Source organism: Lathyrus oleraceus, chromosome 7, assembly GCF_024323335.1.
Source record: "Lathyrus oleraceus cultivar Zhongwan6 chromosome 7, CAAS_Psat_ZW6_1.0, whole genome shotgun sequence".
NCBI classification, from domain to species: Eukaryota; Viridiplantae; Streptophyta; class Magnoliopsida; order Fabales; family Fabaceae; genus Lathyrus; species Lathyrus oleraceus.
The window spans coordinates 335,541,471-335,568,724 of record NC_066585.1 but is presented as its reverse complement, the minus strand read 5'-3'; the positions used below and the strand labels follow the sequence as shown (position 1 = coordinate 335,568,724).

At 31.9% G+C, this 27,254-nt stretch overlaps 1 protein-coding gene across 6 annotated transcripts in view; it reads left to right on the top strand.

Annotated features, from left to right (window-relative positions):
• Positions 1-318: 318 nt before the first annotated feature.
• The window catches only part of LOC127107270 (uncharacterized), a 41,022-nt gene continuing 14,086 nt past the window's right edge, over positions 319-27,254 (top strand). For 2 of the 6 annotated variants that reach the window (XR_007795668.1, XR_007795667.1), the window contains exons 1-12: positions 319-455; positions 612-666; positions 1,074-1,526; positions 2,163-2,347; positions 2,526-2,606; positions 2,696-2,737; positions 2,956-3,000; positions 3,090-3,176; positions 8,836-8,962; positions 9,100-9,180; positions 15,909-16,025; positions 24,320-24,425. Coding sequence is in view for 3 of the 6 variants with exons in the window: in XM_051044566.1 (XP_050900523.1) it covers positions 420-455; positions 612-666; positions 1,074-1,526; positions 2,163-2,347; positions 2,526-2,606; positions 2,696-2,737; positions 2,956-3,000; positions 3,090-3,176; positions 8,836-8,962; positions 9,100-9,180; positions 15,909-16,025; positions 23,009-23,073; positions 24,320-24,425 (1,480 nt within the window). In the remaining 3 variants the exon portion in view is untranslated. Of the gene's footprint in view, positions 456-611; positions 667-1,073; positions 1,527-2,162; positions 2,348-2,525; positions 2,607-2,695; positions 2,738-2,955; positions 3,001-3,089; positions 3,177-8,835; positions 8,963-9,099; positions 9,181-15,908; positions 16,026-23,008; positions 23,074-24,319; positions 24,426-27,254 lie in introns of all 6 variants that reach the window. The other 4 variants (XM_051044566.1, XM_051044567.1, XR_007795669.1 and 1 more) reach the window with 4 other exon arrangements.

The window sequence follows — 27,254 nt, the reverse complement described above, 5'->3', positions numbered from 1 at the left end:
TTCAAAAAATCTCGCTAGGTAAACAGTTAAGATATTTATAAAACATAAATAAATTTTGTGTTATTCAATTAAGATAATTTTATTTTTTTTCTTAAATAATAAAATCTATAAGTATTTTAAAATTTTATTGATATCATAGATATTTTAAATTTTAAAGGAAGAGCGGCAAAAGCCACCCTCTATTTCCATTGCATTTTTCTAAGCATATTGAAGAAGGACAAACAATAATGAGACATAATTGTATAAAATATTAAATCATGGGTTTAACACTATTTCGGAGTCTCCAACAATTCCTATATTTGTCATCTTTCGCTTTCTTGTTTTCTACTTAATCTGCCGTACCCTTAATTAAGCCTAATTTAAAACTATCATCTTCTTCTTTTTATCATAGTTTTCTACACCTGAATATTGTTTCAACCATGAAATCTGATGGAGCTTTGAAACAAAATCACCAGGTTCATTACTACCTCTATCATGCTTTAACTTCTTTCAAGATTAACGTTACTTAATCTTATATGTGTGAAATTATGATATGTTTGAATTTTTATTTCTGTATTATTTTCATTTCAGCTACTTATTTTTTTTCTTTATATAATTCTCAATATATGCAGGAATCATATATTCGTACTAGAGAGAATCCTTTCTTTGATGGGCTTTTAAGCAAAGGTGAACAACTAAAATAATGTTGCTTAAGCAAATGTTTCTCAGATTGAAATAATTCATTCATTAAATCCCTTATTTTTAAATTTGATTATTTTATATAGTAATAAAATTGTTTAATGTTTGATTTTTTGGATCATTTTTAAAAAAATTTAAAATTGTGGATCAAATTTAAATTTTTTAAACGACATAAACTTGCAATGTTTAAAAATTCAAAGGGATTAATTTGTAAACTTTGAAAATCATCAAAGACTATTTTGTAATATTCAAAGGGATTAAGTTTAGATATAGTTTAAAATTTCTTAAATTTTCTTTAAATAAAACATTTTATAAAATTTCATCAAATACACTTAAATAAAATATTTTATAAAATATTTTATAAAATATTTAAGAATGTTTTTGAATTTTTATAGATATTGATGAAACCAAAACTTCAAAACTTGTCATGGATATGTCTACAAATGGCATAGATCAATTGCCATTTGATAACTCAGCATTCTCTGAAGATTTCAACTATGAATCAATCGAACATTCCCCGTCTGAAAAATGGTTAGAAAGAAGCAAAATTACTCCATTTATACAACTAGATATTCAATCAAATGAAGAAGAGAATTCACATGCACCAGCAATATTACAACATGTGGAAAAGATATACACTGTTACAAGAAGAAAAGAAAAGCTATCAAATGTTCTTCTTCCACTATCAGCAGCTTCATATTATAATGGAGTATCACCAGAAATTCAAATTGTTGAATCATGTGAAGGTATTTATAAGCTCAATGCATATTTGAAGGCTAGAAAGGATGATGTTAATGCTGGTGTGCCTGGAAAATTCTTGTATGCTGTAATGGGATCAGATGATGCTGGTAAAATTTTTTTTCTTTCTTAGCTTTTATGGCTTTAACTTGACTTCAGCAACTATAATTATAATTGAGGCCGCAATATTGTTAATGCAGCGAGTCTGCAAATGAATTTGCAATTGCATTGTGATTAATTTAAATTACATGCGTGCAATAAAAATTATATCTTAATTAGGAGTAATAAAATACGTCCGGTTTATGATATAGGCGTTCGACCATCGTTTTTTTTGAAACAAATCAATATTTTAGGTTTGCACTTTCTAATATGTTTCTTCTGCCATGCTCTTTTCTTTGCGGGCTCGAGTATTATCAAGAATTTTTATTTCTTAGAAGTGCAAAGCCTACATGCCCTTTCCACTTTCATTTTTTCGTCAAAGAGACCTAAATTTTAGTCTCGCACTTTCAACAATAATTGTCTCGTTCCACCTCGTTTTTTTTTGGAATTTTGTAGAAGGAATATTTTGTAGAAGAGAGATATACGGGATGAACATGCATGTTTGTTATCCTAATTTTAATTATGTAATTCAAATATCTCTATATCAAAATTCACGCACAAGACTGTTATAGACGCAATTTAAATTCATCCTTACCATGTAAATTCAAAAGCTTGCAATCATAAAATACAAAATTATTTACATGCAGATGTTGGAACTGTGGCTTCAACTATCATGTACTCCTTCTATCTAAATGTAACTTCAAAAAATGATCAAATCTGCATAGTACCAATTATCAACATTAACAGATCAAATCTTGGGGCACATGTTGAACTCAAGTGGTTACTTGATTCATGTCAAATTCATCAATCATCCTTAATTTTTGCTGATGAGGTTAGTTTAATTTTCAATATAAACTCCAACAACCATATTTTGATAAATAAGCCAGTAAATTAAATTTAAATATTTTGATATATCATTGAATGTCCTTATAAAAAAATATATTTTATATTTATATCATTATACAATTATAAAATTTATTTTATTTTTATGTTGATTTAATTCCAAACAGATTGATATGTCATATTATGATCTATTTGGAAGTCTTAAGATACTATTGTTGAAGAGCAGCAAGATTGCCAACAAACAAGAGGTAAAAAAATTATAAATTTGATATTCTTTTTAATTTTATAAAAAAATAGAAATTAACTATTGATATTAATTTTGTATTTTTTACCTCAGAAATTGAAGCATGCTGTGGTGGAAATTTTTCACTGCAGAAAGGTTAATGTATTTTTAAGGCAACAATTACCTTACATTTTAAAAAAACTACATATTACTTTTATCATTATCATTATAAGTAAAAATTTATTTTTTATATTTATTAAATAACTAATGTATTTAATTTATATATTAGTCAAATATATTAATTATTAATAAATTTTAAAAAATAAATATTAATTAATTATATTTTTTTAATCCTAATATTTCTTATTCTTCAGGGTGAGAAAATATATCCATGGGTAAAAAATGTAACAATTGGAGAGGTAATTAGACCTATAATTCATAAATCAAATTTTCTGATTAAATTAATCATTTAATTATAAGAGTGTATATTATGTTAACATTATTGCAGGAAGGTTCTTGTTGTACGGCTATAGCTGAAAAATTTGTAGCATATTCACCAGAATTATTGACTAGCAAATCCTTCAGTAAATTACTGGTACTTCAACTTCTTAATTTCTAGCTTTAAATTTTTAATTTTTCAATTTTATAATTGAGTTTTGTGAAAAAGTTTATTTCAAATTTCTGTTTATAAATTATCACATGATAATTAAAACTAAAATTGTATAACATATAATACAAATTATTTAAATTATTTAAATTTCTTACTACCCCTACTTCTATTTTCAAAACTGCACCCCTTAGGATTGCTCAGACATGAAGAAGACCCAAATAACATAGGCCCGATAATATAAGTTTAGTTGTCATTTTTAAAAATGAAATAACAAAACCAAATCAATGTTTTTTTATTGTTAAAAATAAGTTCCTAAATTTTAATCACGACTTTATTTCTTTTATTTAGTAAATATTTTATTTATTTTTGTAATTGGCTTAAGATATTATAATAAGAATTTAATAACAATGTATTTGTAAAAGAATATTTATCTCGCATATTTCATTGCATAATCATGTATATAAACATGAATATCTTAACTATCAAAGCCTTATTAAATCATAAATCATAACGGTAATCTTTCAATGAAATTAATTTTTTAAAATTAATATATACTAACTATAAAACACATTTGTTAAATATAAAATATACTTACATAATCTAATACATTCGTGTTGTCGAAACTGAAAGTTGTCAGATATTTAGACTAAGTTTAAAATCATCAACGAGTTATCGTGGAAGGTCCTTAGTGAAGATGTCTTCTATTTAATATCGTGGAGGGCATGGAATACTCTAACTTAGTCATAAATAACTTTCTCTCGTATAAAATGAATATTCATCTCAATGTGCTTAATGTGTTGATGTTGAACGAAATTACTGGAGAGATACATGGTGCTTACGTTATCACAATAGACTAATGTGACCTTCGAGATAGGGTAATGTAGTTCAAAAAGAAAATTCTTAAGCTCACATGACTCATATACTACAATAGCGACTCTAGGATATTTGATTTTAGCACTGGAACGAGACAATGTATGTTAGCATTTGGAAGACCAATAGATGAGGTTGTCCCCGAGTATTACACAATACGGATATGTGTAGTTTCTCGTGTCTAGACATTCACCCAAGTCTGCATCATTATATAATGATTATCCTATCAATGGAGGAATGATATAGACATATATCGAAATTAAGAGTGCCTTAAATATATCGAATGATGCGCTTCAAGGAAAATATATGTTGTATTTTTGTATCATGCATAAACAAACACAATTGTTGCACGACATATGTGTTATAACATCTTATAAAAATCAAGTATTGAAGTTCTCTAGCAAGACTATGATACTCAGTGGGTCGTGAAATGGATTTCCAAAAGATCCACTTAGTTTGGCTTGTGTGTCCATTAGTGTAGCATATGATTTGCAAGAAGACATACTCGCTCAATCAATAATTTCCTCTGCATATTTATTTTGTGACAACAAAAAAAACCTCTTGGGTATTTGGTAATAATAATACCAAGAAAGTAACTAAGAGGACCTAAATCCTTCGTAGAGAATTTGGAGTTCAGTTTAGTCATGATGGATTGGCGAAGAAAATTTGAGGAGGCAGCCAAAATGATGTCATCCACATAGAGAATGATATAAGTTATATCATTACCTCGTTGGTAGATGAATAAGGAATTATCAGAGATGCTATGAGAGAAATCCAAGGAAAAAACATAGCCAATAAACCGATGATACCAAGCATGAGGTGCTTGTTTAAGTCCATAAAGTGACTTCTTGAGCAAGCGTACATAATCAGGATGTTGAGGATTTCAAAAACCAGGTGGTTGATGCATGTAGACAGTTTCATCAATATTATCATTTAAAAATGTGTTTTTGACATTTAATTGATGAATACATTATGATCTTGACAAAGTAACATTGAGTGTCGTCTGAATAATGGGTGGTTTGGCTACGCGACTGAAAGTCTCACCATAAATCGATACCATTTTGTTGACTGGCACCATTACCTACAAACCGAGATTTTTACCTCTCAAAGAATCCATCACATTTGTTTTTATTCTTGAAAATATACAAAATTCGAATAATATTAGCATTAGGTGGACAAGGCAATAAGTCCCACATCTTATTTTCAATAAGATCAACATATTCATCTTTCATGTCTATTTTCTAATTATGATCATGTAATGCATGAATCAGATCGGTACACAATGGAGAAATAAAGTTTGAAGATAAGGTATAGATATTAAAAAGTTTGTGAGGCTTGAAAATTTCATGTTATGCTCGGGTGGTAATTTAAGGTGAGGGGGTGGTTGAAGCGGTGAAATGATTATGGTGAGGCCAACTATGAATATGAAATGGAATTTTCTGTATGTAATGGCATTTGTTGAGAGTTAAGGCTCGTGGCAGTGGGATTTAGGGATGAGGTAGTTGTGGCTAATGCGGTCAGATTTTGAGTAGGGGGTGTTGGTTTGTTGTAGTAGTGTTTTGATGAGAATAGGTTGGATAGGAGTTACGAAAGGGTGTGTTGCTTGTATCCAAAAATTCACAATTAGATATTTGGGGACCATTTAAGGTAGAAAATGGAAACGTATTTTCATCAAAGGTGGCATGCCTAGATATAATTATTTTATGACTTGGCAACCCATAACATTTATAACCTCTTTTATTTGAAGGATAATGCAAAAAAATGCACATGGTGTTGAGCGAGACAGTAAATTTATTTTTAGAGGTAGGTGGAATAATATGGCAACAAAGACAACCAAAGACTTTAAGGTGAGAGTATGACAGACCTTTTTTATAGAGAATTTTAATGCGAGCTTTTTGTTTGAGAGTGTGTTGAGGAAGTAAGTGGTCATGTGTAGTGCATGATGTCAAAAATGAGGTAGGAGAGTGGCACAAGTTAGAAGGGTGTGAATGATATTATTGATGGTGTAAATTTTTCTCTCTGCTTTTCTATTTTGAGGAGAGGTATGGGGACAAGAAAATCAAAATATCATTCCATTTAATTCAAAAAAATTATGAAACTGTCCATTGTATACTCTTTTCCATTGTCACATTGAAAATATTTGATTTCTCTTTCAAGTTATCTTTTAATATAAGTATAAAATTGGAAAAAAAAAGGAAGGCAGTTGATATTTATTTGCAATTAAAAAGTCCATAAAATATTCTTGAAATCATTAATAAGTAAAGCATAATAATGATGTCCACCAGAGTTTAAAGTATGTGATGTCCAAATATCACTATGGACAACATCAAAAAATAACAAAGTATAGAAAAATAAGATTCATAAAAAGGTAATTTTATGTTTTTTCAAAGAAAATAAGAATTACAAAAAAAAACTTCTGAAATTAATTACAGACAATGAACTTGTTTCAATGAAGAGAAATTAAAATCAGAGTGTTTAGTGTCCATGAGGACAAGAATAACAAAAAAATCTTCCAAAACTAATTATCAATATTTACGGTCATAAGAGAAGTATTTTTATTGTCGATGTACCAATTATCATAAGGAGGAGCCATAAATAGAGTATGTAGCGCGACTTGAATGTTGGTTAGCGCATAGGATGGTTGGAAACTAGTTGCTGTTGTGGTTACCATGTGAGCCTGCTAAGGCTTAGACCCAAGAATTCTGGGCTACCTGTGATAATGAGACTAATTCTTCCAATTTTGTGTTATTGAGTACGGGCACGATGGTGTGCCCAAGTTTACCACGGTGCATCCTATGGTGGAAAGTCTCATTGTTGTTGTTGTGAAGAAAATGGCGGTCACTATTTATGTTGTGATCGGTTGCTACGACGTCCGTCTCGGTCTTTACCACGACAACCACGAATATTTCCTCTACCATGGTTAGAGGGGGCATTGTTACACCCATTGTGTTGCTTAAATTTGTCATGTTATGATTTTGATGATGAGAATAATTTCCAATAGAATTATCATCTTAAGATGCGAGAAACACATAATTGTCTATGATAGTTTATTCATTTTTTTCCCTTTGTCATTTCCTTCAAAACGATCATTGAGATGACTTTGGGCTTTGTAAAAAGGAGGGATTTTATCTCCATGTCGAATTTGTGATTCGATGGTTCCATAAGCATTAGTCAATCTGAAAATAAGTAAGAGTATCAATCGTGCGTTTGACACATAACACAACTTTTGATGATTGATTAGAGAGAGATTTCAAATGTTAACAATACAATTAAACATTAGAAAATTTATCCATCTTCACTCATGAATATTCTTGTTCTACGTATAGCCCCGTGAATTCTTATTGTCCAAAAAGATCAAATATTCAATTCCAAAAAAGTTTAGCCATTGAATCATGTTCGATGATTGTGTTGAGCAAATCATTAGATATAGTCATTCAAATCCATTGTAGGGCAATCACATTAATAAGCATCCATAGTTTATAATCAATTACTTTGAGAGATGGGTTGATCTTATCATCCATAAAGAAAGAAATTATATGAGCAATGACTTAGTAGGCTCTTTCATGGATCTTAAAGAGTTCTGACCATGAATTATATCGTCTCTTTTTCATATCTAGTCTAACTTTGATAAAATTGGTGATATTATGGACAATAAGGATGGGATTAGTGACAAGAGTGTGAGTTTGAGTAGGGCCATAGAGGATTTCCGTTCTGAGAAAGCAGTTGGAGCGGGAGGATCATATTCAGTCATTAGGTAGGAGGAAGGTAATTCCGATCGACGATTAAGAAAAAGGAGAAAAAGAGATTGTCGGTAGAGAACATAAAAGGGTTAGGGCTAGAAATCAACCATGTAAGCAAATATTTGTCTAACATATTTAAGGGTATACTCGTGTATATATACAACTTACAAGAGTATCTTGACTATTCACATTATTAAATCGTAATAGTATTCTTTCAATTAATTGAATTGATTTACTAAATAAATTCAAATAAATAAATATATATATATATATATATATATATATATATATATATATATATATATATATATTAAATATTAAATATTAAATATTAAATATTTGTTTACCTGGTTGATTTCTAGCCCTAACCCCTTTACATTTTCCATCCACAATCTCTTCTTCTCTTTTTCTTAATCGTCGACCGAAATTGTCTTTCCCCTACCTAATGACGGAATCTGATCCTCCCTCTCCATACATAGTGTTTATTATGGAAAATACAGTCCTATCATTTAATTATTTCCTCTTTTAATTAATTTATTTAGTTAAGCCTAAACATTTTATATTTGAATTTAGGTCTAAGTAAGTATTTCTCTTCTTTTTTTTTTAAATAAAATATTCTTATTATACACTGTGGTAAAATTTAATTTAATATTTATGTAAAAGATATTATACTTTCACTGAATTGGTATTGAACTTGCTGTCAAAAAAAAGTTATTGAACTCATACTAATAAGTTTAAATATAACATTGTGATTTGGTTCTAATAGTTAATAAATTCTACTTAAATCTATATTAAGAATATGGGTTGAATTTGATTTGAATAATCATGAGATAAGTTTTATTTATATTCTTTCTTAACTAGTGCTAGAATCCCTCTTTCCAGAGTAAAGAAAAAAATGAGTATTAATATTTTGTTATCATTCCCTCTAATATTTATCTTTATAAAATATTTGATAACTTTTACAATTTCATAGTACTATTTATTTTCTTCTAAATTGCAATCAGATTCCACGTGATGTTCATAAATGTTTGCAGTTATCTGGAATCCTATTGGACACTACAAATTTAAGGGACCCTCATTGCACCTCTAAAGATAAGTACATGGTTTCATTATTGATCAATGGTGCTGGTCGTTATGGATGCAATGGTCTTTATCAATTATGTATGTCATACACTATTTTACTATTATAGTACATGTAAATCTCTACCAATGATTAATTACTGTATATGATACTTTGAAATTACTTGGTTTAATTTAATTATTTACATGCTGTGAATCTGTGATTATTTTATTTGCAGTGAGGTACAAAATGCATGATCTATCCTCTATGCAAGTAGGGGATATACTGCGAAAGGACTTTAAAAAGTGGAAAGGACAAGGTATTCTTTAGTTTATCCATGAATTTTATGAATATGCGTCATTAAGAGAAAATATTAAGAAAAAATTAATTTTTTAAATTTATTAAATAATCAATATATCGGATATATGATATATTTTAGATATATCAATTATTTAATAAATTTAAAAATATTTTTGTTTTATAAATAGAACCATAAATAGTAATCTATATGAATGTGGTTGTGGCTCTGAACATTCAACTGAAAAATGACTTTTAACGTACACCATGCATATATTTCACCAATGTACCCTACCTCACTTTATTAGTGATATGACATTGGTACGTATTTATTTGGTTTTAAGTTTTTGGCAGAGATTAAATTTATTTTCAAATTATAAAATTGAGTTTTAAAAGTTTTATCGAAATAGTTTTGTTTAACATAAGTATTATTTTATTTGTTCTTAAATATTAGCTTCTATTTGACAAAAAAGTATATCCTAATATAAATAGGTTTTCAAATTAATAATATATTTATCACTTTTTTTAATAAATTTATATGAATATTGTGGATAAATATTACTTATTTTTGTTTAACAGTTTAATGACCAAAATTTTACTTTTAAAAGTAGAATATTGCAAATTTGAACTCATCGGATATCTATAACAAATATTATATTTTACTCCATCATTTTTAATAATATACTTATTTTTTATTTATATTTAAAGAAATTGTTTGTATAGTCAATGTACTCATTTGAGTATGAAAGAATAAAGATTTGTTTGAATTAATTTATTTGAGTCGATGATATTTTTCAAAATATCGAATAAAAAGTTTATGATATTTTTCATATATTTTTTTAAAATATCTAATTTATGTAAATAATTTATAATATATATAAAAATAATTTAAATTTATTTTATATTTTATTATAAAAATAATTTATAGAAATATTTAAGCAAATAATTAAATTTATTTTATCTGTAATATAAACTATAAATAAGTTTATTTTGATCCAAACAGACGATGGCCGTAATTCTATCTTTTCATTAGATTTTCAAAGAAACAATCTTTCTAAGCAAACAAAATACTTTTAAAAAGAGAAGAAAAGAAAAGTTGATGACTAATTTGTTTTTTCTTCTCAATTAACTTGTAAAAATACAAAATAAGCAATCATAAATAAAGCAAATTAAAATTTGTAATGATGAATAGTCTCTCTTAGGAGAATCTTCCAAAATTTGACTAGAAGCATCAAACAGCATGTAGGGCCTCATCCCGCGTCGAAAGTGTGTTCTTCATTATTGGTGTTGGCACAACAAGCCATCTCTAAACGATTATTGGTTACTCTTTTTAACATTACACTACGTTAATTTATAAGCATCTTCTCTGAATTCATTTTATAATGCTTGTGATGTGAGGCTTGTATAAACTTGTGGGGTTGGTTGGCTTCAAGTGAGTGCTATTAGTCACTTTTAGTGGAATTGTCATTTGTACAATATAGCACCAATTCTTGACACGTAGTGAAAGGTACAGACATGATAATTTTTATCTACACCACGAATCTTATCCCTGCAAATATTATGGGGTCCAACTTAGATTCACATTTGCTTCTAACCAATTTATATATTCAGATAACTTATACTATCCTTAAATAACTCCGGGTTCGGGTAAACAGTATCTCCACCCTTTTCTTAACTCGTCCACTAGAAGCATGTAAGAAAATAAAGTGGACAAAGCGGGTATGGATATAAAATCTCCACTCACTCTATCTAAAACAAGACTGACACGAGAGGTAGATCTTAGGGGTTTTGTGCTCTTTATTAGTTGTAATTCATAAGTTAGCATTCGATAGTGTCGAAGTAGTTAATCGAAATAGTAGGAATTAATTATTTTCGACAGAGTCAAATACAATATATAGTTGTTATGTCAAAGTGTAACTTGTAGTTTATCTTTTTGTCCTTTATAAGTTTTAGTTGCATATATAAAAGGGTATGGTATAATGTAAACTTCACTTAATAAGGATTACGCTTTTTTACAAATTTAGTTTATAGTTTTCTCTCTTTTCTCTCTTCTTCTTATTTTTCTCTCATCTTTCTTGAAAACTCATTTATTTTAACAAATTGGTGTCAGAGTCTAGTTGTGATTCAGAGAGAATCTGTAATGGCAAACGAAAACACAACATCAACATAATTTTCAGCGAATTTGCTGGTTTTCAAAGGGGAGAACTGCGACCGGTGGGTTGCGCAGATGAAGGTCATCTTCAAATTTCGAGATGTGTCTGAAATCGTGAATGATGGAGTACCTACATTGGAAGCGAATACAAATGATGTTCAGAAAGCTGCGCACAAGAATCAAAGGAATAAAGATGGAAAACTTTGTTCTTGATTCACAATGTATGGATCCTAACATATTCGAGAAGATAATTGAAGAAGAAATGACCAAAGGAGTGTGGGACAAGTTGAAGAACTTGTACGACACATATGAAAAACTTAAAAGGGTGAAGTTGCAGACGTTGAGAAAGAAATTTGAGATGTCTCCGATGAACGAAGAAGAATCAATCTCATTATACCTTTCACGTGTGTTGTTGTTAACGAACCAGATGAAGGTGTGTGGTGAATCAATCAACGATTTGCAGAAGATTGAGAAAGTGTTGAGATCTCTGATTATGAATTTTGATTATATTGTATTGTCTACTGAAGAGTCCAAGAACCTAGCTGAGATGAAGTTAGAAGAACTTCAAGCTTCATTAGAGGATCATGAGATGATGTTGAAGCAGAGGAACTCAGAAAGGGAGAAGGTGGTTGAACAAGCACTACAAATAAGATTCATCATGAAATATGTGAAAGAGAAGGAGGAGCAGGGAAAGAACATTGCTAACGATGAGAAGTTAATCAAGAATTCAGAGAATCACTCTAATTTGACCAAGAAAGACATGGGCAACAAGTATTTTGGGAAGAAAGTTGACATGAAGGAGGTGTAGTTACAACTATCAAGGATTTGGTCACTATGTTCGAGACTGTCAAAGAAAGAAGGAAGCATGGGCAAAAGATAGTGATTAAGTGCAGTATGCACATGTTGAAGATATTGATTTTGTTGATGTGCTACTCATGGTCTACATTCAGTCAAACACTGAATAAACCAACATGTGGTACCTGGATTCAGGATGCAGTAACCACATGTCTAGTAATAAAAATTGGTTAATCAAGCTAGATGAATCAGTTGAGAAAGTGATAAGGTTTGTAGACGACAACCACATTACATCAGGTGTTAAATGAGATATCTTTGTTGCCATACCTTCGATGACAAGTAACTTGATAAGCGTAGGTCAATTACTTGCAAAAGGGTACAACATGAGGCTAGAAAAGAATCAAATAAAGATGTATCATGGTAATGGAATGTTGATTCTAAAGTAACCATTAGCAGACAATAGGACCTTTAAGGTAGAATCAACACGGTTGATCACATGTGTCTTGCTTGGACTGCAAAAGAAGACAAGAATTGGCTATGGCATCACAAGTATTGACATTTAAACTTCAGAAGTTTAGGTATGCTCAACCAAAAGAATATGGTGTATATATTACCTTAGGTGAACGAGCTATGTCAGGTATGTGAGGAATGTTGGAAAGCAAAGCAACCTAGGAAAGCATTCAAACATGACTTGCCCATGAGGTTGAAGGAAAACCTAGAGTTAGTTCACTCTGATGCGTGTGGAACTTTTGAAGTAAGGTTGAATTGAGGTAACTACTAATTCCTAACCTTCATAGATAAATGCACCAGATATATGTGGATTTACCTTATTGAAAGAAAGAGTGAGGTATTCACACAGTCCAAGAAGTTTAAATTGCATGTCGAGAAGCATAGTGGATGCAAGTTAAGAAATTGAGATCTGATGGTGATGGTGAATACACTTCTCAAGAATTTTCTATATTTTGCAATGAGGAAGGTATATAGCATGACTTTATTGTTTCCTATACACCTCATCATAATGGCATAGCTGAGAGAAATAATCGAAGTATACTAAACATGACTAGGAGCATGTTGAAAGTTAGAGATATGCCAAAGAGATTTTTGGGTGAAACAGTTTCGATAGTAGTATACATTCTAAACATATGTCCAACCAAGAAGATAATCGAGAGGACACCTTGTGAGGCTTGGACAGGTGTGAAGCCGAATGTAGTTGTCTTAGAGTGTTTGGATCAATGTGCTTCAGGCATGTACCTGAACAATTGAGGAAGAAACTGGATGATTGAAGTCAGACTATGGTGCTTGTAGGTTATCATCAGACTGATGCATACAAGTTGCATTCACCAAATGATGATAAATTTGTGATAACTCAAGATTTTTTAGTGGAAGAAAAAAACACTGGGATTGGAGTCAAGGGTCAGTTTGACTGGAGCAAGAAACAATCACAATTATGCTTGATGAAGACCAACAAACTGAAGTCACAACCAATCAAAATGAAGAACCAGGTGAGCATAATGGTAGAAGATCGACTAGAGAAAGAACTGAGTCAACAAGGCTAACTGGAGATGAGAGATTTCCAGATCAAGCAGTCAATACAGATGGTGACTTAATAGAAAAAACGATGATGATAGTTGAAGCAAAACCAATCAATTTGGATCAAACCGTGAATGATTAAAATTGGTTAGCAACTATTAAAAGAATAACTCAGGAAAATCGAGAAGAACAAGACATGTGATATTGTTGAAGAGTCAATCAAGAATCCAATTGATGTGAAGTGGGTTTACAAGCTGAAACAAATGCCAAATTGTGAAATTACCAATCATAATGCAAGACTAGTGGCGAGAGGTTTCCTGCAAATACCTGGTATTGGTTTCGACAAAGTCTACGCACATGTTACAAGGCTAGAGATAACCAAAATCATTGTGTCAACATCAGCATACAAAGGGTTGAAGATACATCAATTGTATGTAAAGTCAACATTTCTGAATGGACCTTTAGAAGAAGAAGTTTATGTCAGTGAACCCCCAGGATTCATAATCAAAGGGCATGAGTCGAAGGTATACATATTGAGGAAGGCTCTATATGGTTTGAAGCAAGCCCTAAGAGATTGGAATAAGAGAATAGATAGCTTCCCGATCGAAGCAGGTTTCTAAAAGTGTGTCTCTGAACATGGAGTTTATGTTAATGATGCAGACATAGTCAATCGAATCTTCTTATGCCTGTATGTAGATGACTTGTTAATTACAAGTGTAGATGAAGCAGAGGTAAGAAAACTCAAGTCGAAGTTGATGTAGGAGTTTGAAATGTCTAACCTAGAGAACTTGTCATATATTTTAGGGATCAATTTCAAAGACACGTGCGAATGGGTGCTCTTACGCAAAAAGAAGTATGCCCAAGATATCTTGAAGAGGTTCAAGATGAGCAACTGTAATACAACATCTACGCCATTAGAAACTGGAGCAAAGTTGAAGTAGGATACAAATGATGAGTTTGTAAGTGAGACACTGTACAAACAAATCATTGGTGTGTTGATTCCATGCCAGATAGTTGTCTAAGTGTCGGAATATTGGGTAGATTCATGGATAAACCCCAAGAATGTTATTTCACTACAGTCAAGAGAATGCTAAGATACATCAAAGGTACAATTGATCATGGTGTGTTGATGCCAAAACAAAAGAAGACCAACATAAATTTAGAGATATATGGCTACACTGATTCAGATTAAGGTGGAGATCAAGATGAGAAGAAGAGTATTGCAGGCTACATATTCATGACTGAAGGTGCTCCAATCTCATAGAGCTCAAGGAAGCAAAGCATTGTGACTTTGTCATCTTGGGAAGCTGAGTTTGTGGCTGCATCATATGCAGCTTGTCAAGCAACATGGATAGAGAGATGTTGCTTGAAGAGCTCAAGATAATGGAACCTAGTAAAATGAAGTTGTTTGTCGACAACAAGTCAATTATCGAATTGGTAATCATCTAGTATGGCATGGTCGAAGTAAACACATAAAGATGAGGTATTATTTTCTTAGAGATCAAGTTAACAAAGAAAATCTTGAACTAGAGCATTACAAGACAAAATGGCAACTATCTGATATACTCACCAAACGCCTGAAGAGAGTCAGGTTTTACGAGTTGAAGATAAGCATTGGGATGAGAAGTCTCGAAAACCTAAATTAGGTGGTGTGTTAGTTAAAAGTCATAGTTTTGTAGAAAGATAGCTTTCGACTGTGTTAGAGTAGGTAGTCGAAGTAGTAGGAGTCAACTATATTCGACAAAGTCGAATACAACATATAGTTGTTATGTTGATGTGTAACTTGTAGTTTCATATTTTGCACATACTAAGTTTTGGGCCAGAGTTTTAGTTGTCTATATAAAGGGCATGATATAATGTAAACTTCACTCAATAAGGATTACACTTTTTCACAAATTCAATTTATAGTTTTTCTCTCTTTTCTCTCTTCTTCTTTTCTCCTCTTTTTTGAAAACTTTTTTGTTCCAACATTCTTAGAGTCTAAAAGTTAAAATATATATATATATATATATATATATATATATATATATATATATATATATATATATATATATATATATATATATATATATATATATATATATATTAAGGATTGCATATGCATTCATGATGAGCGGGACATAATAAAGAGTGCGAGACTAAAATTTTAATCTATTTTATGAAAAAATGCGAGTAAAACATACATGTTCAGTGGATTGAAGGATATGAGATGTTTTACTAATGAGATAATACTTTTTTATATCTCATTAATGTTTATTTTTCTTTTAATAAAGCAGACAATACAGATTCAAGACCAATATCTCAAATTGGCATGAGTTGTATTGGAATTTCAATTGGACAGCTGCTCTCTTACACGGACAATCTAGCACACGAAATAACATGTTTCCAATGTGAGTCTTATATAAAACGTCTATTATGCAAGTAATTAAAAGTCATTTCACTTTTTAAAATAGAATATCTTTTTATGATTCTATTTTCTATAGTTTAGAGTATATTGTTAATTAGTTTTTTTTACACAAATCTTATTAATTAGTTACTTTCTACTTAACCAAAATAAATGCCGCATGTATATTTCACATCAATTAAAAAATAAGATAAATAAAATAGAAAATTAATAATTTTATCAAATTATTTTTGTTAATTATTAGTATTTTCTAATTATCATTATAAGTTTAAAGTAATATAATAATAATTTGGGAGAAAACACATAGTATTAAAGGGTACAAATTATTAGATTTAATTATTAGATTTAATTCATATTTAAGTTTGTTAGATATTAGATTTAAATATTAGATTTGATTCATATTTAAGTTTGTTAGATATTAGATTTAAATATTAGATTTGATTCAAATTTAAGTTTGTTAGAGGCTTATAAATAGGGTGTCAATCATTGTAACTTTTAATCCTTTTTGTAGCCATCATTCTCTGAATAAGAATATTTCCATTCATCATATATTCTACCTTTGCACCAACAATTGGTATCTAGAGCTCCGGTTCGGATTCATTGGGAAACACGGGAAACACGAGTGAACGTGAGGTCTTGTGTGTTTGATTTTGATTCTTAGATTCGTGTTGAATCTTGAACAAAATCTGATCAGAATTTTAATTCTGTGGGTTGGGAAACACTGTGTGAGAAATCTGAGTGTATTGTGCAAGGTAGAAAGATGAACGGAAACGGCAACATGAACACCAAACTTCCGGTATTTGACGGTAAAAACTGGAATCGTTGGATGATCCAAATGCGTGTACTGTTCGGTGCTCAAGATGTTCTAGATCTTGTCACTGATGGTTATGTTCCGGTAGCAGCAGATGCGACGGATGAACAGAAAAACGCGCAGAAGGAAGTAAGGAAGAAGGATCAGAAAGCATTGTTCTTCATTCATCAATGTGTTGATGTAAATGTGTTTGAGAAGATTGCAGATTCAACGACAGCAAAGGCTGCGTGGGACACACTGGTTAGATGTTATGGTGGTGACGCATCAGTGAAGAAGGTGAAGCTTCAGTCCTTGAGAAAGCAATATGAGAATCTCAACATGAAGAATAATGAGAAAGTTTCTGAATACATCTCCAGAGTGATTCTGATCACTAATGAGATGAAAGCGTGTGGAGAAACTCTTTCTGAAGAAACAATCATGGAGAAGGTATTGAGATCCCTTACCTGTCAATTTGATTACATTGTGGTAGCAATAGAACATTCCAAAGATCTGAGCACCATGAGAATTGAAGAGCTGCAGAGCAGTCTAGAAGCGCAAGAGTTGCGTTTAACTGAGAGAACTTCTGAAAGGGAAGTAGAGCAGCAGGCTCTGAAAGCAACTTCTGATAGGAGGTATCAGAAGCAGTCAGAAGCCAGGAGAAGATCTGATGGTGGTCAGAAGTCAGAAAGCTCAACCTCTGATAGACAAAAGAATGTTCAGAAGGGAAAAGAGAAGTATGACAAGAAGAAAATCCAATGTTACTGCTGTAAGAAGTTTGGTCACTTTGCTAGAGACTGTTGGTCAAACAAGGAGAGAAAATCAGAAGAAGCAAATATAGCCAGAAGTTCTGATGACGAATCTGTGCTATTGATGGCCTCTGAATCTGATAATATGGATCTGATAGACTGGTGGTATATGGACACTGGCTGCTCAAATCATCTTACTGGAAACAAGAAATGGCTGGTTGACTTTGACTCTGAAAAGAGGACAAAGATCAGATGTGCTGATGACAAATATCTTAATGCAGAAGGTATGGGAAATGTCAGAGTGACTCTGAACAATGGGAAAACAGCATTGATTCAGAACGTGTGGTATGTACCTGGCATCAGAAGCAATTTGATGAGTGTGGGACAATTAATTGAGAAAGGTTTTTCAGTTACCATGAAGGACAATCTTCTGAAGCTGTATGACTGCAATCAGAAGTTGATTATGGAGTCAGAACAGGGAAGGAATAGAACATTCAAGGTGAATGTCAGAACTGCAGACTCAGAATGTCTTAGTGCAACAAGTGCTGAGAAGGAGAGTGAGCTGTGGCACAGAAGATTTGGTCATTTGAATTTCAGAAGCTTAAAACATCTGAATTCAAAGAAGTTGGTACATGGAATTCCTGCAATTAAGAAGCCTGAAAAGTCATGCAAAGTTTGTATGGAAGGAAAACAACCACGATTGCCATTTGCGTCAGAAACTGCTCCAAGAGCAAAACATGCCTTGGGAGTTGTACATTCTGATGTGTGTGGTCCATTTCCAGTAGCATCGATGGGAGGGAATAAATACTTTGTGTTATTTGTTGATGAATTCACAAGAATGACATGGGTATCCCTTATTAAGTTCAAACACGAGGTGTTTGATGAATTCAAGAAGTTCAGAATGAAGGCTGAGAATCAGAGTGGTCAAAAGCTGAAGATTCTTAGAACTGACGGTGGAGGTGAGTATAACTCCAAAGAGTTCCAGAAGTTCTGTGAGGAGAATGGAATTGAGCATGAGGTTACTGCTCCTTATACCCCTCAACACAATGGTCTTGCTGAAAGAAGAAACCGAACTTTGCTTGATATGGTGAGAAGCATGCTAAAGGAGAAGAAGCTTCCTCAGAAGCTCTGGGGAGAAGCTGTTGCCACCGCAACGTATGTACTCAACCGATGTCCTACGAAGAAGTTGAAGGAAATAGTTCCAATACAGAAGTGGACTGGAGATAAGCAAAGTGTTAGTCATCTGAAGGTGTTTGGTTCTGTTTGCTATAAACATGTTCCAGAAGCCAGAAGACAGAAGCTGGATGATAGAAGCAAAGTGATGATTCTGATAGGGTACCACAGTACAGGTGCATACAAGCTCTATTGTCCAGAAACCAATAAAATTGAATTCAGCAGAGATGTGATTGTGAAGGAATCAGAAGTTTGGAATTGGGATAAGTCTCAATCTGACTCTGATGTTAGAACCTCTGAAGAAAGGTCAGAGTTCAGAATTTCTGAGGCTGGAGTAAACTCTGATATTGATTCTGATTCTGATAGTGATTCTGACTCTGGAGAAGACTCAGAAGATGAAGGTGACTCTGATGATCCAGACTCTGATGACCCAGACTCTGATGGTAATCCAGATTCTGGTGGCAATTCAGACTCTGGAAATATGCCAGACTCTGAAGATGGTCAAGGCTCTGGAGGAAGTCAACCATCTGAAGGTAGAAACTCTGAAGTTGAAGACTCTGAACAAGTTCAGAGACCACAAAGAGTCAGAAACATCCCCAGAAGATATGCAGAATTTGACATGCTGCAAGACACTGAAGTAGACTCTGAAGGAGAAGTTATTCAGTGTGCCATGTTAGTAGACTCTGAACCCATAAGTACAGAAGAGGCTCTTAAGCAGAAGCTCTGGTTGAAGGCCATGAAAGAAGAACTTGATGCTATAGAGAGAAACAAGACATGGAAGCTGACAGAACTTCCAACAGACAAGAAAGCCATCAGCGTCAGATGGGTTTTCAAGCAGAAGTTAAAGCCAGATGGTTCAATTGGCAAACATAAAGCAAGGTTGGTAGCCAGAGGATTTCTACAGAAACCTGGGCTAGATTACTCTGAAGTGTTTGCACCTGTAGCAAGACATGAAACAATCAGAATGGTGATTGCAATAGCTGCTAACAGGAATTGGCCTCTGATGCATTTAGATGTAAAATCTGCATTTCTAAACGGTCCATTAGAAGAAGAAGTTTACGTGTCACAACCTCCTGGATTTGTGAAAAAGAATCAGGAAGGGATGGTGTACAGATTATACAAAGCTCTATATGGATTGAAACAAGCGCCCAGAGCTTGGAATCTGAAGATTGATTCATTTTTCAAGAAGCAAGGCTTTCAGAAATGTGAGATGGAGTATGGTGTCTATGTTCAGCATACTTCTGAAGGAAATATGACTCTGGTATGTTTATATGTTGATGATATACTGCTGACTGGAAGTTCTGAACAGGAGATAGCTAAGTTTAAGAAAGTTCTGATGAATGAATTCGAAATGACTGATCTAGGCAAAATGACATACTTTCTAGGGATGGAATTCAGATACTCTGAGAAAGGTATTATTTTGCATCAGCTCAAGTATGAATTAGAACTTCTGAAGAGATTTGAACTGGAGAATTGTAAGATTGCTGTCACACCTTCTGATACAAATCAGAAACTGGATTCTGACTCTGATGGAAAGGATGTGGACGCTACAACCTTCAAACAGTTGGTTGGTTCTCTGAGGTATTTGTGCAATACCAGACCTGATATTTGCTATTCAGTTGGGATGATTAGTAGGTTCATGAGTAAACCTAAGTGGTCCCATTACCAAGCTGCAGTCAGGATTCTGAGGTATATCAAGGGAACTCTGAAGTATGGAGTATTATTTCCTTCTGGAAGAAAGGATGAGTCAGAACTTCTGAGAGACAGAGTTGACAGAAGAAGTACGTCTGGGTACTTATTCAAATTTCTGGGAGATCCCATTTCTTGGTGTTCCAAGAAGCAACCTGTTGTGGCATTGTCAACTTGTGAAGCTGAATACATTGCAGGTGCTGTTACTGCATGCCAAGCTGTGTGGATTCTGAATCTATTGCAGGATCTGAAGATTAAAGTAAACAAACCTCTGAAGCTGATGATTGACAACAAGTCTGCAATCAATCTTGCCAGAAACCCAGTGTTGCATGGGAGAAGCAAGCACATTGAGACCAAGTATCATTTTCTGAGACATCAAGTTCAGAGGGGAGTGTTAGAAGTTGTACACTGTAGCACTCAGAAGCAGTTGGCAGATGTTCTGACGAAAGCTATCAAGACTGATCAATTTCTCAGATTAAGGGATGGAATTGGTGTTACAAGTTTTGATGGAATATGAATTAAGGGATGGTATTAGATTTAATTATTAGATTTAATTCATATTTAAGTTTGTTAGATATTAGATTTAAATATTAGATTTGATTCATATTTAAGTTTGTTAGATATTAGATTTAAATATTAGATTTGATTCAAATTTAAGTTTGTTAGAGGCTTATAAATAGGGTGTCAATCATTGTAACTTTTAATCCTTTTTGTAGCCATCATTCTCTGAATAAGAATATTTCCATTCATCATATATTCTACCTTTGCACCAACACAAATGAGGGGAAAATAAAATTGCATTATAAATTAAAAGTATGTTAAATATATATTAATTTTAATATGATATAAATTTAACAAGTTTATGTATTGAATGTTGAAATGTATCAACTATCAAGTGTGAGTAGTGTGGATAATAGTCTCATATTGATGAGAAATGTGGAGACTTGAGCGTTTATAAGTGAGAGAATCCACTTATCTATAATGTTAAGGTTTTAGGTGAATATGTGGTGTGTCTCTCACAAATGTGTTGTTCGAAAAAGAAAAAGAAGTCCCATAATATTCAATATTCCATAGTAAAAAACTCCCCGTGTTGCTAAAAAAAAAAGAAATATTACAATATTCAATAATCCCTATTAAAAAGCTCCCCCAAAATTAAATTCTATTAATAAGATAATTGTATGTAAGTATTGATTGATACAAGAAAAAATTATAAATACTCAACTAAATAGAAGTACTAATGGAAAGGTTATCAAATATATCTCGATAGCACAAAAAAAATGTACCAAGATTGCGGTTAATATGTGGCCTAACACTCCCTTTTAAGATGAGATATGTATGTGTTGCGTAAAGTCAACTCAGTTAATAATTATACAGAGATATTAAATGCAGAGCGCAAACCCGTCAAATTTTTTATATTCTACAAAGAGATGTCACACTTTTCTTCTTTGTATTCCTAGAGATTATGCTAGTATCCAAAAATGCAATTACCTGTGATGGAACGTCGGGTGGTTAGATAGCTAACGAAGTCTAAAAAATTGTAGCCTTGAAGAAAAGATATTGGAATCAGAAGGGAAGAAAAGACCTTGAATGTGAGTGAACTTAACATAGAAAATGAGACATGTAGCAGCATCCATGTGTGGTTGGCGAGGAACATGCGTGAATCGACCCAAAATGTTAGTAGGGTAGGCAATATTTGAACGTGTTATCATAAATATTAACAAGACAACAAACAAAACAGCGATAAGGTGCAAGATCATTTAAAATAATAACTTTAGATAAAGATAATTTTAATTTTTTCCATGGGAAAGTCTGTAAGTTTTTCAACTGTACGACCACTATCTCATATGATGTTAAGAGCATATTATCCTTGTCATAAAATAAGACCATTTTTTGATATGGAAAGCCATGAATATTTTTAAAAAAAGGATTGAAGATAGGTTTATACCATGTAAAGAAGTTGGTTTTTGTGTAGTGTTGATTGATACAAAATAAAGTTACAAATGTTCAACTAAATAAAAATACAATAATTGAAAAAGGAAATAAAAGCTAACATAAACTTATACAGATAACAAAGAGGAACGTACAGAAATCAAATCATAACATGCAATCAAAGCTTAATAAAACAAAATATATGCTATTTAACCAAAATATTTAGGTAACAAGCTCATATGTCACCTAACAAATCTAACAAATCAAATTAGGTATAATATATTGCCTCCAATCATAATTATAAATAAAAGTTTAATTTAAAATCTATTGAATAATTGATGTATCTAATCTATATGAAAATTAGATACATCAATCATTCAATTAATTTTAAAAACAAATTTCTTATAATAACGATATAGATTCAAATTCTATTTTAATGGTGCTCTAATACATACAGTATTACTTAACATTTTTTTCTATTTTTAATTGAGTATTAGATATTATAAAATTAGTTATATTCATGATTAATACAAAATCATAATAATATTTATGTTCTTGTGATTATATATATATATATATATATATATATATATAGCATATGTTAAATTTTAAAGATTTATAATAAATATTTTAATACTTCAGTTGCAGAGAAACTTCGAGCACTTATCATCGTTTCAGGGTACTTTAATAAGGAAAAGAACTTTAAGGTTTGCACATACCTTACATATATTAATTCATAATTTATTAGTGACAATTGATTCGAAATATAACTATTTTTAACATAGAGTAAGAGGACTAAATCATACGAAAATATTTTTCTCTATTGCATGTTTTTTAATTTATTTCTATAATGAAATAATATTTTAAGTGTACAAGATTGACTTCTTCTTATTGCACAAATAAAATACTGTAAGGAGCACAAGTTTTTTATTGTTAGATCAAAGAAATCCTTAAAAGATTATCATACACCATTCTTATTAAAAAAATTCTTATCATGTTCAAACCCTAGAGACAAAATCAAAAAGAATAATACATTGGATAGAGTATAATATTACACAAAGCATTGTTCCTTAGATGTTAGATCTTCCATTTCCGACTCCTAGTTCTCAAAAGTAGTCTCCTTCTTAATAAAAATCAAAACCCTAGTTTATAACAAAAAAAATGTGGAACAAAACATGAAACCTTGAAAATTGCAATTTTAACTCAAATATAAAATGTTGGAATTCAAGCAAAGTTTGTGTTTTGCTGTTTTTCTTATCAATTACCAACGCATTGCATTTTTTCAATAACTTTTAAATTTGATTTCTTCATGAAATTGCACTACACCTAGTTTCTGACGTGTTTTATTTGGTCGCATTTTCTTTTTTCTTTTTTTCCAGCAATTTTGGATGTCATGTTTGCTTCACTTCTTGACACGATAACTTCACTATGAAAATATAGTATAATTTGTCAGCTTAAAGTGATTTTAACTTGAATAAATCTTTTCCACAATACTATGAATCTTGTTATATTTTCTCTATATTTCATGCAATTTTAAATAAAAATATAAATAAGATACTACTAGAAATAGAAATGTTAAAAAAACATTGTATATCATCAACTATTTTAAAGCAAGTTTATACAAATTATAATAAAATAGTATAGCTATAGAGTATCCGACTCGGAGATTGAAAATAATAATAAAAATTGTAAATTTAACAAGTCGTTGAACAAACGGTTTCGTTTATATGTTTGAATATATAGTGTAGAAAACGAACAAAATTACTTGTGTTTAAAATGATATGATAAAATATTTCATGAATGAACTTAATTAGTTATCCTATTGAACAAAAGGTTCCCATAGTACTCTAAATTAAGCATGTTAATGAACTTACTATATTATATAGTTGCTGATTCCTAAATAATTTATTTGTAATGCCTTGGTGATTACTTTTTGTAAATGCATTTGTTCAGAGAGAAGTTTTAGTATCAACTGAATCTGTGAAGCTATTGGAGAGTTTGCTCTTTTTCTTCGATTTTAATGCCTCTCGACTGCCACTCAAAATTTTACAAATCCCAGGTTAGGATTCAATTTTGATTCTTTTATTTTTCAAAAGAAAATTTAAATAGGCCGTGCCTTATTCTAAATAGGATTCAACTTTGATTCATTTAGATTTAGTTTTCTTAATTAATTTCAAATGATATGTTTGATATAGTTTGAGCAGATTAATTATTTGAAAAATTATTTACAAGAATGAGGTGAATCTGTTGATGGTATTCTAAATGTGGTATATGATAAATTATATTGTTGTAGAATTTAGAGTAAGAAAATATATATTTTTTGAATACTCTTATATTATTAAATCCACCACACACTCACTTTTATATATGTTTAAAGGAAACTGACATAGGAGACAATAAATTGTAATCAAGATGAGGATTCTTTGGTTCTCTCAATCTTAATGATACAACTCTACCATAAATCTAAATAAAGACAATTATTATAATGTGATAGTTACAACTCTCTCATAATACATACTGAAGATAGTGGTGGTTACAACACATTAATTTTAACACTCCCCCTTAATGTGTTGCTCTTTAACTCCCATTGCTTCTCTAAGTTGCTAAAATTTTCTTCTAGATAGTGCTTTAGTAAAAATGTTTGCAAGCTGCTCTTGTGAACTGCAGAAAGTTAACTGCACATCTCCTTCTTCAATCACACTTCGAATGAAGTGATGCTTTATGTTAATGTGTTTGGTCCGGCTATGAAAAATAGGATTCTTTGCCATGGCAATAGTTGATTTGTTGTCACAATGAAGTTGTAGACATCCCTCTTGTTTCTCTCCAATATCTTCTAATATTCTTCCCAACCAAAGTGATCGTTGTGTAGCCAAACCAGCTGCTAAATACTCAGCTTCAGCTGAAGATTGTGCCACAGTATCTTGCTTCTTTGAGCACCAAGAGATCATACCTGAACCAAGGTTGAATACATAACCTGAAGTATTCTTCATATCATCAACACTTTCGGCCAAATCACTATCACAATAGCCTTTAGCTTCAAGTTTAGAATTCTTCTCGAATCTGATTCCATGCTTCATGGTTCCCATGACATACCTTAGAACTCTTTTTGCTGCCCCGAGATGTAAATGACTTGGTTTACTCATGAATCTTGAGAGTAAACTAGCAGCAAACATTAAATCGGGCCTTGAAGCTGTAAGATAAAACAAACTTCTATACATTCTTGCATCTATTAATATTCCATCATCTTCCTTCTTTAATTTTTCATTCACCACTAAAGGAATATCAATAGGTTTGCAGCCATACATGCCAAACTTTTTCAAAATACTTTCGGCATATCTCTTTTGACAAATAAAAACTCCATATTCATCTTGGTAAACCTCAACACCAAGAAAATGATGCAACAAGCCAAGATCACTCATCTCATATTTTTTCATCATTTCTATTTTAAAATTTTCAATCACTTTCTTGTTGTTACCCGTATACACCAAATCATCAACATAAAGGGCAACAAGAAGGATATCATATTTACCTTGATGCTTCACATACAAGGTGGGCTCACTTTGACTTCTTTAAAATTCTTGCTGAATGAAGTAGTTGTCAATTTCACTATACCATGCTCTAGGGGCTTGTTTCAACTCATAGAGAGCTTTCTTCAACTTGTAAACTTTTTCCTCCTGGCCGTTAGTCACAAAGCCTTGAGGTTGTTGCACATACATCTCATCTTTTAATTCTCCATTCAAGAAAGCTGATTGCACCTCAAGTTGGTACAAATTCCAACCTTTTTGAGCTGCAAACGCAATGATTGTTCTCACAGTGTCCAAACGTGCAACCGGAGCAAAAGTCTCGCTATAGTCAATTCCAGGTTGTTGTGCATAGCCTTTGACTACTAACCTAGCCTTGGCTCTTTAGATTGAACCATCTGGATTATGTTTCAATTTGTACATCCACTTTACTCCATAGCTTCTTTGTCATTTGGCTTTTCAACTAGCTGCCATGGTTTGTTCTTTTCAATTGCATTTATTTCTTCTTGCATCGCATTCCTCCAAACATCTTCTTTGATTGCTTCATCAAAATTTTCTGGTTCCACAACACAATAGTTGCACCTTGCATAAATATCACTCAAGTCCTTCAATTTTATTGGAGTTAAGCTGGGAGATGATGAACTTGAAATTGGTGAACTTGGAGAGGATGAAGAACTTGGTGTACATGGGGTTGGTTGCTCATTTTCAGTTGTTGGATTTTGTTGTAATAAAATTGCAGGGACTTTTTTCTCCTTCATTTTGTCTTCTTCCCAATTCCAAGAAGCCTTCTAATCAAATACAACATTCCGGCTAATGATCACCTTGTTTGTCTTCAAATTATAAAGTCTATAGCCCTTTGACATGGAACTATAGCCAATAAAGACACATCTTTCACTTGTTTCTTCCAGCTTTGTCCTCTTTCGTTTAGGAATTTGAGCATAACAAACACACCCAAAAACTTTAAGGTGGTTAACTGAAAGTATTCTTCCACTTCAAGCTTCAAATGGAGTCTTATTCCATATAGCCTTTGTTGGACATCTATTCAGCAAATACACAGTCAGGCCAAAAGGTTTTAGTCAAACCTTTCTCAAGTAGCATAGACTTCGCCATCTCCATCACGATTTGGTTCTTTCTTTCAGATACACCGTTTTACTGAGATGTATAGCCAACAGTGAGTTGTCTTTCAACACCTTCATCTTCACAAAATTTGTGAAATTCATTCGAGATGTACTCCTTCCCCTCCTCACTTCTCAACATTTTTATAAACCTACCACTTTGTTTCTCAACAAAAGCTTTAAAATTCTTAAAAATTACAAAAACATCAGATTTTTGTCTCATAAAATATACCCATGTCATGCGGGTAAAAT